The sequence below is a fragment of the Muntiacus reevesi genome, chromosome 3 (genome assembly GCF_963930625.1).
Source record: "Muntiacus reevesi chromosome 3, mMunRee1.1, whole genome shotgun sequence".
In the NCBI taxonomy this organism is placed as follows: Eukaryota; Metazoa; Chordata; class Mammalia; order Artiodactyla; family Cervidae; genus Muntiacus; species Muntiacus reevesi.
The window spans coordinates 106,308,227-106,323,179 of NC_089251.1; the positions used below are offsets into that span (position 1 = coordinate 106,308,227).

At 36.9% G+C, this 14,953-nt stretch overlaps 1 protein-coding gene across 15 annotated transcripts in view; it reads right to left on the reverse strand.

Annotated features, from left to right (window-relative positions):
• Positions 1-14,953, reverse strand: part of EIF4G3 (eukaryotic translation initiation factor 4 gamma 3) — a 340,922-nt gene that overhangs the window by 156,737 nt on the left and 169,232 nt on the right. For 7 of the 15 annotated variants that reach the window (XM_065929977.1, XM_065929979.1, XM_065929983.1 and 4 more), the window contains 3 exons: positions 10,101-10,196; positions 8,589-8,702; positions 5,113-5,145 (listed from right to left, as the gene is read on the reverse strand). In XM_065929977.1, coding sequence (XP_065786049.1) covers positions 5,113-5,145; positions 8,589-8,702; positions 10,101-10,196 — 243 coding nt within the window. The remainder of the gene's footprint in view (positions 1-5,112; positions 5,146-8,588; positions 8,703-10,100; positions 10,197-14,953) is intronic. The other 8 variants (XM_065929986.1, XM_065929981.1, XM_065929989.1 and 5 more) reach the window with 3 other exon arrangements.

Below are 14,953 nucleotides of genomic sequence, written 5' to 3' on the forward strand. Positions count from 1 at the left end.
TTACTTCATGCGTGAGCATAGTTTACCCATTTCACAGATCAAGCTGAGGTCAAAGGTTAGTTTACAGTAAAGGTTAGACTGAATCCCAGTTATGACAACTCCCAACCTATATTTTCGTCACTGTTTCTGCTGCCATCCTATAACTCCTTGTGAGTTAGGTACCAGATAAAACTGCCCATCATTGGCCTACATTAAGCTCTGAAAAATACAAGAGTTCTGGTAATAAGACTGTAGAGATGCCTAGTCAGATTTCCTATCCATTAAACCCTGATATGCCAGGTCTGGTCCTAGAGGCAAATTCAACACCTTCATTTATTTTATTTTCCAAATCTAAGAAACCGCCTAGAGCAATACAAATATTTCTGTACTAGGGACCAGGACGTCAAATTTAACATCACAACTTTGAGTACAGAAACCTTTAGAGGTCATAATGGAGAGGATGGAATACAAGCTAGCTGTTTCTTCCTTTTTAAAAAATCTTTTTGCAAAAAGAACCAAATTACAATTGGAAAACATGCATGGTTTCAATGCCTGCCACCAGGTTACAACTCCTTGATGCCAAACACTGTTAAGTTTTATGAAGCTTATTATTTATTAATGCTAAATCCAATTTCTTTGAACATTATGTGAACTAAAATCATTTATCAACATACTGCAAAATGTTTTTGTTCCATGAACAAAATGCAAAGACTATTCAGCCATGGTATAAAACCAACACTTGATATTTCTTGTGAAATTCAAAAGTAAAATAAGAACAGGAACATCAGTAACTTTAAACCACAACTACACAATCTTCAAAGACCAGATCTACATTACACCAAGTCACTTGTTTTAGTTCTGGGTGTACGTTCTGTTCTTTCAGTTTCTAGGTACCTCAGGATTTTCAAACATTGGAATAAACATAGCTGACATATTTCTAAAGCCAAGAGTGTTTTGCATATAAAATAAGTTAGGACTACTTCTTTTACTGTTATTCTTAGGTAAAGCTCTCTTCAGGTTATAATGTGCAAAAAGAATAAGAACATCATTACTAAGCCAAAGACTCCCCGCAAAAGCCAAAAATGAACTGTACCAGGAAGATGATGTGGCTGACACAGCCTTACTCAGAACACGGGATCCCTGACTTAAGGACTCAAACAGAGCCCTGGCTGGGCTCTTAAGATCATAGAAAGATCTGTTAAATGAAAGCAGTGCCAAGAAACAGACACATCCTACCCAGTGTCCTGGTTCTCTGAACTAAAACTGTCTACCACCCAAAATGCTGTGGTTCCATTTCAATTCTGATAACTCCATCTCACAAAAAAGAAAAAAAATACACAGGTTCCAGATTACTCAACTGGATGACAGTGTTTTCATAAGGAATTACCTTCAAATAGCTCATCTAAATAACTATTCTTTTCTTCTTTGCAACGTTTTGCCAACTAAAAATTGGCACTTGCCATCTGCCTCCATAAGGATTAAATCACAGACTGCTGCAGCCACTGACCTTCAACACACCCTGAAAGGAGCTCAGGGTGGAGATCAAGAATGAGGCCCTCTGTGCTCTGGGAAAAACTGGTAGAACAGGCCTCAGGAAGATAGTTTCAGAAGAAGCAACTTACATCTCCTCACAACTAGAAAAGCACTAAAATTATCTTGGTGACGTCTGCTCCTCGTGACTAGCAGTAACCTTCATGAGACTAGCAACAACCTTCTCCAAAAAACCGTGTGCTTGACTGAATGTCCTCCCCCTTCACCAAAAACCGCTGTACACTGATCCTCCCTGCTGCCTCTCTGCAGCAGTTTCTCAGAGCTACCTGCGGTGCCGTCTCCAGGACGATACTCCTGATTTTGCTGCAAGTAAAAATTAACTCACAACTCTCACCTTGCGCATCTTTTTAGTGCACAGTTTATGGAAACAATTGTTACTAAACATCTATGAGAAGTTATATATGTACTACAGGACTTTAGAAACATCAAAACATCATCCAGCACCAAATTATTTTGTAAAAAAAACATGAGATCAAAACACTGACAGGACACATGATGGGAAAGGCAGCCACTGGTGAATGACGTAATAGAGGAGAAGCCAGACGTCTATTCACTAATCCTAACTAGTCAAAATGGACTCTGACCCTTGATTCAATTCTTTCTGGTCAAAGCAAACAGCCATAGATGGGAAGGAAAAAAAAAAAAAATGGGGCCCTTCATTCAACTTTGAGTCTTAATCACAACAAACCAAAAATATCCCAGGACATAAATCTTTTCCCTAAAAAATGTCCTTTCTGTATGCCAGTCAACATTTGTTTTCAACAGTACTGCTTTCATTATGCAAGCCTCTCTATGTCTTGCTTCATATCATGAGCATCTCCTTCTTCATGAAACTCTCAGGGTTTAGGTCTGAGGAGATGTCTTAAATACAGACTTCAGCCAGTCATTCTTAAATGAGAAACAGTACCACTTCCACAGAGGGTATCTGGAAACGTATGGAGGTATTTGTTTCATTTTGTTTCTTAAACTGTCACTGCAGGAATTCCACTGGTATGCATTAACCCAAAGGTTGCTAAAGGAATTGCAATATAGAGAGCAGTTTTTCATAACTGCTTACTCCATCCAAAATGCCAATACTAATTCCATAGGAAAACAAGCCAAACTGGCCTCTCCATCCATGAATACAAGATGCAAACTCTTCCTAACAAGGTCCTCAAAGGCATCCCACAACACTGGTTCAAGCTACCTGATGCTCAGCAGTCCCACTCCAACCACTCTCTCCCCTCCTCCACTTCTCCAAAGTAGCTACTGCAGTAGCCTGAGCCAACGCTGTATATTTCCTTACTTAATTCTGTGAGGCACAAGGGAAAAAAATGTAATTTGTGTTTAAAAAGGAAGAACATCAGAGTAAAAGCAGCCAGCTACCTGAAGTTTTCGGATCCAGAAGCAATGCTCTAGGTTTATGCTGTATCTCAATAACCTATCTTCAAGAACCAGTGTGGGTTTCTTGCTAATGGATAAATAATAAATATACACACATATATAGTTCTACCTTTTAATGGCTAAAATATGCTGGAATTTCACAACCATCATCCTACAGATAAATAAAGGATTAATCTGACAATACATTTTCTGAGATACATTACACATGAAAAATGATTTCAGGATAGAAATTCACCTTTTCTCAGAAAGATTTCTTCAAAGTTTTGCTTGGTTGTTAAAATTTTAGAAAAAGATAAAATGCATCACAAGCCTTTAGACTCGGAGGAAAGTTTTTAAAAACTAGATTTTCCCAAAGTTGACAATATATAAAGGCTTAAACATCCCTATTTGAGGACCACTGCAACTGAACTCAAGTAATAGAAACACTTAGCCTTGTACGAAGGAGCTCAGAAACTTTTTTGCTGAGTCACTAGTTTTTTAACTCTGCTTCTGCAACAGAGATCTTTCAGCTTTCTCTCTGTCAGTAATCTCTGGCATTATCCCTGATTAAAATGTAAACCTTGACTCTAAGACTCTTGAGTAGATTTGCTATTTTGAAAAAAATGTATAATCAATCTTTTTAACCTAAGAGGTTATCTTTTTCATTATTAGTAATCCTTTCCACCAGATTCGTAGTATATGCCAAACATTCCACTAATCATGTTATTTGTATTATCTCACATATCTTCTCATTAGTCCAAAGAGAGTACTGATACCATCCCCACTTTGCAGATGAGACTGAGAGCAGTAAGCAGTAAGCAGTCTATCCAAGACCACCGAGCCATAAACCCAGGTTCAGCTGACATCGAATTCCAAGCTCTTAAAGCACTGCAACAACACTATCTCTATCAAGCAAAAACTATCCCGAGTTTTATTTCTTTATGAAATCCAAAGAACTGTCATCCATTTCATACAACCACCTCTGAGTTCTCCTCCAAAATATCTTTTTTAACACCTCAGAATTTGTTTGGTTTTTCCATCATTTAGATTGGAAAACTGTATTTTGAGAGTAGAGCCTTTTATTAGATTACTGCTAGACAATTAAAGGTATCAATTAAGCAACATCCAATATGATACCATAGGTAGACACTGGTAATATTTCTCTCATTTTATCAAACCATACTAAGTTGCATGACAATATTAAAAATAGCTAACACTTATTGGCTGCTTATTTTATGTCAGATGACTTACATATATTATCTCTAATGTAAAGGGTATTTATCCCCACTTTACACACAGAGAAACTGAGGCTAAGAAAAAGAACTGCTTAACTCAGTTGGTTACACAGTAGAGCTGGTAATATAAAGCCAGATCTATCAGATTTAGAATTTTGAAGATCCTAGGCTCTTTCTACCATAGAATGAGAAAATGTTTCAGAATACTTGAGAGAAAAACACTGCAACTATTTCTCTTTCTCTCAAACCACTCCCTCTAGTATATTCCTGCTAAATAAACTAGTGTCTGCATACACATTTTTGAAATTTTAATTTACATAATAACTTCATTTAAAAGAATAGGCTAAAAATATTAAAATTAAATAAGGTATCAATTTTCTATATATGCTAAAAATAAAGATAACTATGCAGCAAATGAATGTATATTATTGTTAATCCATTTATTAGGTCTATGTTAGTAACTGAGATTAAGTGGTTTTTAGAAATACTAATACTATTATATACACATTAATACAAGTTACATCAAAAAGTTAGTTAACAGAAAACTCTTAGAATGTTGCCTATTCCATTCAGTTAAATTTAAACTTACTGCAGATATCCACAAAATCTGTAAGAGCTTAAGAAACTCTTTATTTTTAAACTGTGTTGTAAAAAGAAGAAAATTGGTCTGCTAATAACAAAATGCTATGAAATCAGTGAAGAATAAGGAGAATTGTATTAAATGAGACCAAAACTACTCTTTTTTGGGGGGTGGGGGCCATGCCACAAGGTATGTAGGATCTTAGTCCTCCAGTCAGGGATGGAGCCTGTATCCTCTGCATGGGAAGTGCAGAGGCTTAGCCAGTGGACCACCAGGGAAGTCCTAAAGCTGCTCTTGAAGAACAGCTGAGTGGGTCCATGGAATGGCAGCATTCTAAGAGTCAGAAACGACCAACGCCCCCACCTGTTAGTCCAGGGTAATAGTGAAGGGGCAAGGGTACAGTACCTGATGATGGGCAGGTCGAGGCCCCGCTGCAAACTGAGGAAAGGAGGGAGAACAAACACAAAAGGAGAGGCACAGAGAGTCAGAAACGCCACAACAAAACCAAAATTCCACACAGTATGCCGAAAGAAATAAAACCCACAGGAAGGAAAAAACACAAACAGTCAACGCTTTGCTGCAGGACAGTGACAGACAGGTACTGAGAAGATTCAACAGGCTAATACCTCTATCAGAAATAGTTTGCCGTTCATCAGCTGGGAGAGAAACAGCTGAGCTGTTACGCACGTAAGAGTGCTTCTCTGACAGGAATTTTTTTAAACCCCAAAATAAAACAAAAGAAAGTTTGAAACACTAAGTGGTTATATTAAGACAAACATATGAAAAGCCAACTATGCTTATGCTACTGATAATACTGGAGGGAATGAGAAATGCTTTCCCATTACAAGAAATAGCCAGGAGGTAATTATAATGTCCAGCAGAAAATAAAGAATCTAATAGGACAGATTTCAAATTTACTTGTTAAACAGGGTATCTCACATATGAAATGGAAATTTCACTATCTTCGTTTCTTGGAGTTAAAGATGAAAATTTATCACATATATTATAAATATATAAACATATAAATATATATTTATAATATATAAGGAAATATATAAATAATTATATATATTTAAATTCGATGAACTAGTAAAGTTTAATACCAGGCATATCAAAGCAGAGGTAAAGAACACCATCCTTTAACACGATTAGTCAAAGTGGTACTCTTATAAGCTCAAGAAGAAAAAAAAGAGTAAAAGAAGTCAAATCTCTCAGTTACTATGTAGACACAACAGCACAAGACTGCATACTTGTACCTACTGCTATCTGATATTGAGAACAAAAACAAAAGAAAACCTAACTTTTTAGGTAAACCACAGAGCATTTGAAAGAGGATAAAACATATTCCAACTCTTACTTTCCCTAACTTAGAATGGAAGAAAAAGCTTTTTCACCCATAAAATTTTAAATACAAAGTCTCTAGGATCAAATAATTCATCAGAGCAAAATCAGACTTTTGATGTGATTTTACTAAAAAGAAAAGAGAAAATATTCAGGCATGTAAAGTCACCTACTGGCTACCTACACGTTAACTACTGAAATGTTAACCACTCAATTTAACAGTTAAAAGAAAATATTTAGTAAGCCGTTTTCAATGCAAACCACACAAGGGTTTTATTTAAAACATTTAAGGAGCTAAAATTTGTATCTTCTTTCAGTTGTTTAATTTCCTATAGTCTTCCTTCTGTTAGCGCGTTACTACAGGTGAAGAAGACTGAAGATGAACTAAGAAACAAGTCCCTGTAACTCAGAATTTAAGTTACCAGAATTATTTCCTCAACTGTCACTACTGAATATAAAAAATTTTCAAGAAATTGCAGTAGGTCACATGCCACAATGTAGGAGATGACTGAAGACAGCTCTAATCAAGAATTTACCTTAGAAGCTAAAATGTTCCTTATGGCTCAAGGAATGAAAACTGTTTTAAACACATTTTGAAATTATTCAGGATAAGTTAACGAGTTCTCCATGACTTACAGGATCAGGGCATGTTAGCCAGCCATTATACTTGCTAAAAACCAATGTAAAGTAGTTTTTCATAATGATGATAATGGCAGCCAGATTTCTTGTACAACATTTTCTCTTCAAAGAAACTGAAGTCTTATATTTTCAATTTACCAACTATGAAAAGAAAACAGATCATACCTCTAACTATGGACATCAAATTTCAAGAAAAGGTACTATTACCCACGTGGTATTCACATAGGGAGTGGGAGTGTGATATTTCTTCATGACACTTTAGAAGGAAATGGGAGAGAAGGGCCATGTTAAAAAATTAACCTTAGTACAGAAGTACCTGTCTTATCACTGTTCCACAGAAAGGCCCCATTTTTAAGGCTCTACAATAAAAATTGAAACTTTATGTATTTGGAATATTCCAGTCAAAAGGGAACTTCCTATGAGCAAGAGGAGTACCTTATAAAATTACACAAATATTAAAAAAATAAAAGTTAGTGGGAAAGTACCCTAGTCTATTTTGCACTAGTCACCATTGGCTATTGAGTTTTTCATTTGTAATGACAATAGTCTTAATCCTACGGGTAACTGTAAGCAACAGAACAAACTGTAATTGCTGCTGGCTTATATTAAAAATAAAAACTTTTGTTTCTTTTTTCTAGGAGGGGTTTTTAAGATGGTAAGGACTGTAGATACTAAGGAAAGCAGCCTTCTGTGAACTCAGATCCAATGTTAACACCACCCACGCTCCCACCCACCCACCCACTCCCTCTTCTGTGCACAGCTGGTAACTGAGAATGACCAGTATTTATGATGCACCTTTGGCACTTAGCGCCACAGAATATAAAAATAACCGGTGGTTACAGGTTACTGCAAAAGCCAAACTGCCCCCCTCCCCCCATTAAGCATTCAATGATTTCACTATTTTGGAGGTTATTAAACAATAAATTACAGTTTAAATAGTTCCAATACAACTAGAAAATGGAACAGAGAGGTAGTTTTTCATTTTTTTTTTAAACAAATCTGTCAACAATATACAAGTGTCAAGCAGAAATACAGGCACAAAGATCACCTCAAGGAGGGAGGGGGGCCAGTTGAAGCCAGTTGGATTGCAAAGGCAGCTGTCCAGGGAAGAACAGAAAAGCCTAAACTGTGCAATTGCCAATGGCCCATTAATGCAGAAATAGAATGGAGTAAGCTTTAGCTGCTCTACAAAGCCATGGGAAGAGTCCCTTCCTGAGTGCACCAGCTTACCTCTCCTCACCAGTTGGGGTAGCTGTGAGATGGATGAGATTGGACTATGGCAACTTGGGATGTGAGAAGAAAATGCAATTCTGCCAAATTCCAAACCCAACTTCACCCTCCCAGCACCAACACAAACGAAATAAAGAAAACTGGACCCAAAACAACAAGCAAGAGTAGTGCAGAGTCTGCTAGTCTTGCACTTGTTTTGGGGTATGTAATGGAATGTTATGTGTGTGGTTTTTAGTAATGGGGGTGGTAATGGTCACTAGCAGAGCAGATGGCAAAAACTGCATAGAGGATAGTATCTAAAGATAGTTTATGACCACAGAAAAATGGCTGACAACTATAGACAGTTTTCCCTTTGATAACCAATTATAAAATGAAAGAGGGAAAAAGAAGCCTTTTAAAAAGAAATTTATCTCTTAAAATCAAATTCATCTCAAAGGGATATCCCTCTAAACCCCAAATTACTCCTGTCTAATTCCCAATAGAGAAGACCCACCCAATTTGTTATTCTTTTCCCCATAATACCTGGCAAAAACTGCAATGCCAGGTTAGACTTTCAGAGAGGATGCAATCAATCCATTTGTGTTCATCAGCCAATAAATGGATGTGGTCAAAAATAATGAGTGCCAGAGGCACCACTGCCTGCAAGAAGTACAGTTTGTTATATTGCTTACAATGCAGTATTTTATCCAGCCTCTTCCAGCCAAGGACCTGTAAACGGGAGTCTGTTCCAAAACCTTCCTCCTCTTCCAGTTGTCTGTGCAATGTATTGGCACTGTTCTGCTGGGCTGTCAAAAAAACTGGTTTAGAGATGCAGCTCTTCAGTCAGGTTTTGCGCCAGTTCTAACCATGTAAATTCTTTGCTTTCCCAATAATTATACAAAGCGTAGAGGGGTTAAAAGGGCCACAGAATTCTTTGCAATAACAGCTTACCATAATGTTCCATGTTTAGTGATTATAACTGGTGCCTATCTAAAGTAATCTGGCGAGATCTCAAGGCCCACTCCAAGTGGTCAAGTGTCCACATTCCCAAACCACTCTCAGAACAAAACTTGCATCAGACATCTTGTTGACCATTGCAGCAAAAAAGTAAACAAACAAACAAACAAAACCAGACAAGCAAACAAGCAACTAGGACCAAAGTCCCACCTCTTTAGAATGGTTCCTCCACCCCCGGGGGAGAACCAGGATCTAAGAAAAGGGATTGAAGAAGAGGGCAACAGGGAAAGGAAGGTAGGAAGAGGACAAGAGAGAGATTACATCTTGGAGAAGTCTATGACCTTACAGTTCTTTGAGGAATTCTGTCATCAACTTCAATATTCCTAAATTCATGCATAAAATCAAATGAATAGAAGCTAATGCAATGAAATATTCCTAGACTACAGGCAAAAAAGCAAAGGTGGAGAACCAAAAGAAGATCCCTGTCTCTGAGAAAAACACAGAGCGGAGATAGAAGTAGGGGCGTGAGAGACAATGAGATGTTACAGAAGCACCTTCTAGCGAACACTGATCATGCAGGGCAGGAAATACCATTCTAAGGAGTGGACTGCTGAAGCCACTGTACACTTTCGTGAAACAGAAGGATGAAACTTGAGCAAATTCTGTCTTTGCCATACTTATTGCAAACCATGTAAAAGATGAGCAAAGAGGATGACAGCGTTTATACTTCTATGACAATTTATTTAACATCTGAAGAAATAAATACACCATTGGTGTAAGTCATGCAGATGTCCACACAGTCAAATAGAACTGATCTAGTAATTAATACTGATTCAAAAGTTGTACTTCCCTAGGCAATGGAATCTCAGAGTCCAATTAATGAAACATAATTTATTTTCAAAATCATGCTTTACACATCTCCTGAATTTTGAACAGTACAAACAAAAACTTAAGAGCTGAAATGAAGTGAACTTGAATGCAACCAGAACTTGAATGACACAAAAAAGTAAAAGGAAAAAAATGGGAAAAGGCTCCATTTGTTCTTTTCTTAATAAATTTAAATAATTCCCATAGGAAAGGTCTGAAAATGCAATGCTATCCAGTAGTAACAGTAATAATAATTTTAAAAATTGTCCTTGTAATAAATTTCTAAAATCAAATAAAAATATGAACCAAAAGAACCTAAGCTACAACAAACACAAATTTAGGTGGAGAACATTTTCTAGAACAACCTTCGGCTTACTTACCGGAGAACGGGTTTGAGGTTGTGAATTCATTGTCTGAGAACCTTGAGGATAGACCAACGTGGTTGGACCTGCATTCTGTCCAGAGGGATAAGGGGTCTGTCAAAGAATGACAAGAACAGTATCATACTGTGAGTAAACATGGCCCAGGTAACTCAATTTCAAAGAGTGTAAGAGTTCAGTAAAGTGTTCATTAATGTGGTTTACAGCTCTGTTTTTAAAGACCGATCTTTATCACAATATCCAGCAATTCAGAATCAGTGCAACCTTTTTAGAATTTATCTTAAATCTCTGATGAGAAGCAATTTCATCATACAACTCAGAAGGGTTAGCAATTTAAAATTGATGAATAATTTATTTGAGACTGCTTGACCACAGTTAACTGACACCACAGAAAGTGAACCTGCAGATAAGGTGGGGAGCACTGTACTGTATATTCTTTACCAACTGAACTATCAGGGAAGCCCTGTACTGTATTTTCAATATGTAGTTAGTGGTATATTGAAGAGTAAACTTCTGGCTGTCCAGGTAATAAATACAGTGCTGAGATGAACCACTTACGAAAACACAGAGAAATGTTATCTCTTTCTACTCAAAAAGTTAGGTGAGGACTCTCCCCTCTCATAGCTAGTACACTACAGGAAAAAAAGAACAACCAAGACTTTCTTCACTGCAGATGTTGAAAATGTGCATGCTGGCCATATTTCATCTTATTCAAACTTTTGACTAATATTTTCCACACCAGAGCCAGTTGTCAACACTGCAAAACAAGTAAGTGAATTAACATTCACGCTCAAGTTCTTTCATTGTATAATACTACCCTACTGTCCACACAAAGCTGGTGCTCTATAAATATTGAGACTCTATCATTGCTCTCAAAAAGGGTATTGATAAAACAAATAACTTCTTTTCCTTCAGTTTGGAATTACTCTTTCAAACAGACAAAAAATAATCAAGTACTCCCCATATCTAAATAATATGCATGTCACCAGCGGATGCACATTCTGCGCACAGGCGGCTCTGCCTGAATCAGAGCAGGACATGGACGACTGCCACACGAGGGTGCACGCTGCCGTGCCGTGAGCGATACCTTAAGAGGTGCGCTGACACAGAAATTCTGCCGACAGATTACGTGGCTTTCTCACAGAAAATCTTTCCATTCTTTGTGACTGTTTTAGAAATTCCATAGGAATGATGTGACTTGTACCTGCTGCTGAGGCAGGGGGTATAACTATGAGAGATGCCTCTGTACTTTTCTTCTGCATTTAATGACATGACTAACCAAGTTCATTGATTAAATTATTCTGGAGGAACTTGTTTAACATACTATTTAACATACTATTTCATACTTTGTTCAAAAATATTGCAGAAGCTTGAATGGGAACAGTCTTTGCGCACGATTTATAACATCAAATGCAAAGGAGACATGGGATGGTCATGTTGATAGTCATCACAGATTTTACTTATACTTTTCTGTTTCAAATATCTTCAAAGTTATCACAAAGATTTACTTCTCCAAGGATATGTACATGAATACTTTGTATTTAAATGGCAATCCAGATCATTGTAGAAGTTTACAAGAGGTACAGACATAGTCTCATTTTCATCACTATTTTCAAGTTTCAACGAAAGCTCCTAAGTTAATCATTTTTATTAACTGGACATACTAAGAAAAATTAGGAAATGGTGGTAACTGACAATCTGTTAAGGAAATGCCAGTGAAGGAAGACAAGCCAATCAAAATACACTTTGTATTGCATATATAACTTTGAATATGCATATATAATATTGCATATTATTCTTAAAAGAATAATAACTAAAAAACAGTGACTGGGACAATTAAATATAGAAATTTGAGAATGAATTCCATATAACACAGAACACACTAACATCATCTTAGGTCCAGATGCTGACAGTTTTCAAAATAAGGGTATGTGAAAAAAATTAGTAAGAAGTTTCAATTTTCAAAATATAAAAGAAGGAAATTAAGCAATTATAGAATTTAGATAGCTCTTAATATGCTTCACACACAATTTGAAGCACTTCGCACTCTACATGGAGATGAAAGGTTAGTATTCCTGCTTTAAAACACTCACTTCCCCTTAAATAAATAATACCATAAAGACTAAATTCATACTGTGCATGTGTGCATACACACACAAATCTAATTTAAAAATTAAGTAGCCATAGCCTTTCAAACATTTATCAGATGATACTTACCCAATTTAAAATAAGCTTGTACATTTATTCCACAACTCCACCTCAAAAAACTTACCCTAAAGATAAATTCATAATGGCAAAGAATAAAGAAGAACTGCATAGTCCATTTATAAAAGAGATGTTAAAGTACACTATATTCAAAGAGAGAATGTAGTGTAAATTTTGAGGAAAGAAAAAATCAGGAAAATCTATATAAACTATCATGGAAAGATATCTATAATATTAGTGACATAAGCAAATCACAGAATTAGTCAGAATAAAAACCCTATTTGTACAGTATTTTTCGATATATACAAATAGGATACTTAAAAAGATGTCTTGGGAAGATATATAGCACACCTAAAATTGCTATTTCATAGAAAGGTAACTGAAAGGGGGATATAGGATACAAATTGTAGGTTTTATTTTATATACTGTGTATTAAAAGCACAGCCAATTTTATTGTGCTTCTCATTATTTCAGTTCACAGATATTGTGATTTTTACAAATTAAAGGTTTGTAGGAACCCAACATTAAGCATGTCAATCTTTATTTCAAGTATAGCTGACTTACAATGTTGTATTAGTTTTCAGGTGATTCAGTTATATACATCTACATGTAATTATTTTTCAGATTCCTTTTTATTACAGGTTATTACAAGACACTGAATGTGGCTCCCTGCGCCACACAAACATGATTATCAACTAACTCTATTTTCCCAGGATCACTTGCTCACTTCGTATGTCTGTGTCACATTTCGGTAATCCTCACCGCATTTTAAACTTTTTCATTACTATTATTATATTTGCTGTGGTGACTTGTGATCAGTGACCTTTGATGTCACTATTGCCACTGTTGTGGGGCAGCATGAACTGTGCCCACAGAAGTCACCAAACTTAATCCACATGTGCTGTGTGTATTCCGACTGCTCCACTGACAAGCTGTTCCCCTTTTCTCTTCCTCTCCTTGGGCCTCCCTATTCCCTGAGACACAACAATACGGAAATCAGGCTAATGAATAACCCTGCAATGGCCTCTAAGCAGTCAATTGAAAGGATGAGTCCTATGTTTCTCATTTTAAGTCAAAAACTAGAAATGATGAAGCTTAGTGAGGAAAGCATGTCAAAGGCCAAGATTAAGATGAAAGCCTGGCCTCTTTCGCCAAATAGTCAGGCTGTAAATGCAAAAGAAAAGTCAGTTCTACTACTTCATTAGATACACGAATGGTAAAAAAAAAAAAAAACAAAAAAAACAAAAACAGCTTTCTTGCTGGTGTGGAGAAAATTTTAGTCGTCTGGGAATAAGACTGGTCACAACATTCCTTTAAGTCAAAACCTAACCCAGAGCAAGGTCCAAACTCTCTTAAATTCTACGAAAACAGAGAGGTGAAGAATTCGGAGGAGGAAGGTATGAAGCTAGCAGAGGGGGTTGGTTCATGAGGTTTTAGAAAAGAAGTTGTCTCCATAACATACAAATACAAGGTGAAGCCACACGTGCTGAGGTGGAAGCTACAACAACTTACCTATCATATTTAGCGAAGGTAAGGAATGAAGGTGGATACAATAAACCACAGATTTTCAGTGTAGATGAAAATAGCCTTCCAGTGGAAGAAGATGCCACCTAGGAGGTGCACAACTAGAAAGGAAGACATTCAATGCCTGGATTCAAAGGACAGCCTGACTCTCTTGACAGGGGTTAACACGTCTGAAGTCCCTGCTTGTTTCACCATTCTGAAAAGTCTAGGGCCTTAAGAATTCTGCTGTTTCCACTCTCCTTGTACTCCATACATGGAACAACAAAGGCTGGATAGCACATCTGTTGACAGTATTGTTTTCTGAATATTCTAAGCCCACTCTTGAGATCTAATGCTCAGAAAAAAGATGCCTTTCAAAATATTACGGCATATTGACAATGCACCTGGTCATCCAAGAGCTCTGATGGAGATAAACAAGATTTATGATTTTTTCATGCTTACTAACATCCGTTCTGCAGCCCATGACTCACAAGGTAATTTTGACTTTCAAGTCTTACTATTTAACAAATACATTTCTTAAGACTATTTAGCTGACAGAGACAGTGATGCCTCTGCTGGATCTGGGCAAAGTAAACTAAAAACCTTCTGGAAAGGATTCATTATCCTGGGCACCATGAGGAACCTTCATGAACAATGGGAAGAGGTCAACATATTAACAATAATAACAATAACAGGAGTCTGGAAGAAGGTGATTCCAGCCTTCATGGATGACCTTGAGGGGTTCGAGAGTTCGAGTCACTGCCGATGTGAAAGAAACTGTAAGAGAACTAGAATTAGAAGGGGAGCCTGGAGATCTGACAGAATTGCTGCAATCTCGTGACGAAACTCTTGACAGATGAGGAACTGCTTCCTATGGCTGAGCAAAGAAAGGGTTTCTTGAGACAGACTCTAGTCCTGCTAGACTAGCAATCAGGGAAGATTGCTGAAAAGACAATTAAAGGATTTAGAATACTGCAAAAAGTCAGATGATGAATTGGAGCACATTTTGAAAGGAAAATGGTCTACTGTGGGTAAAATGCTATCCAACAGCATGGCATGCTAGAGAGAAGCTCTTCATGAAAAGGCGCTGACTGAGCAGCAAACATCAATATTGTCTTATTTTTTATCTGCCACAGTCAGTTTCA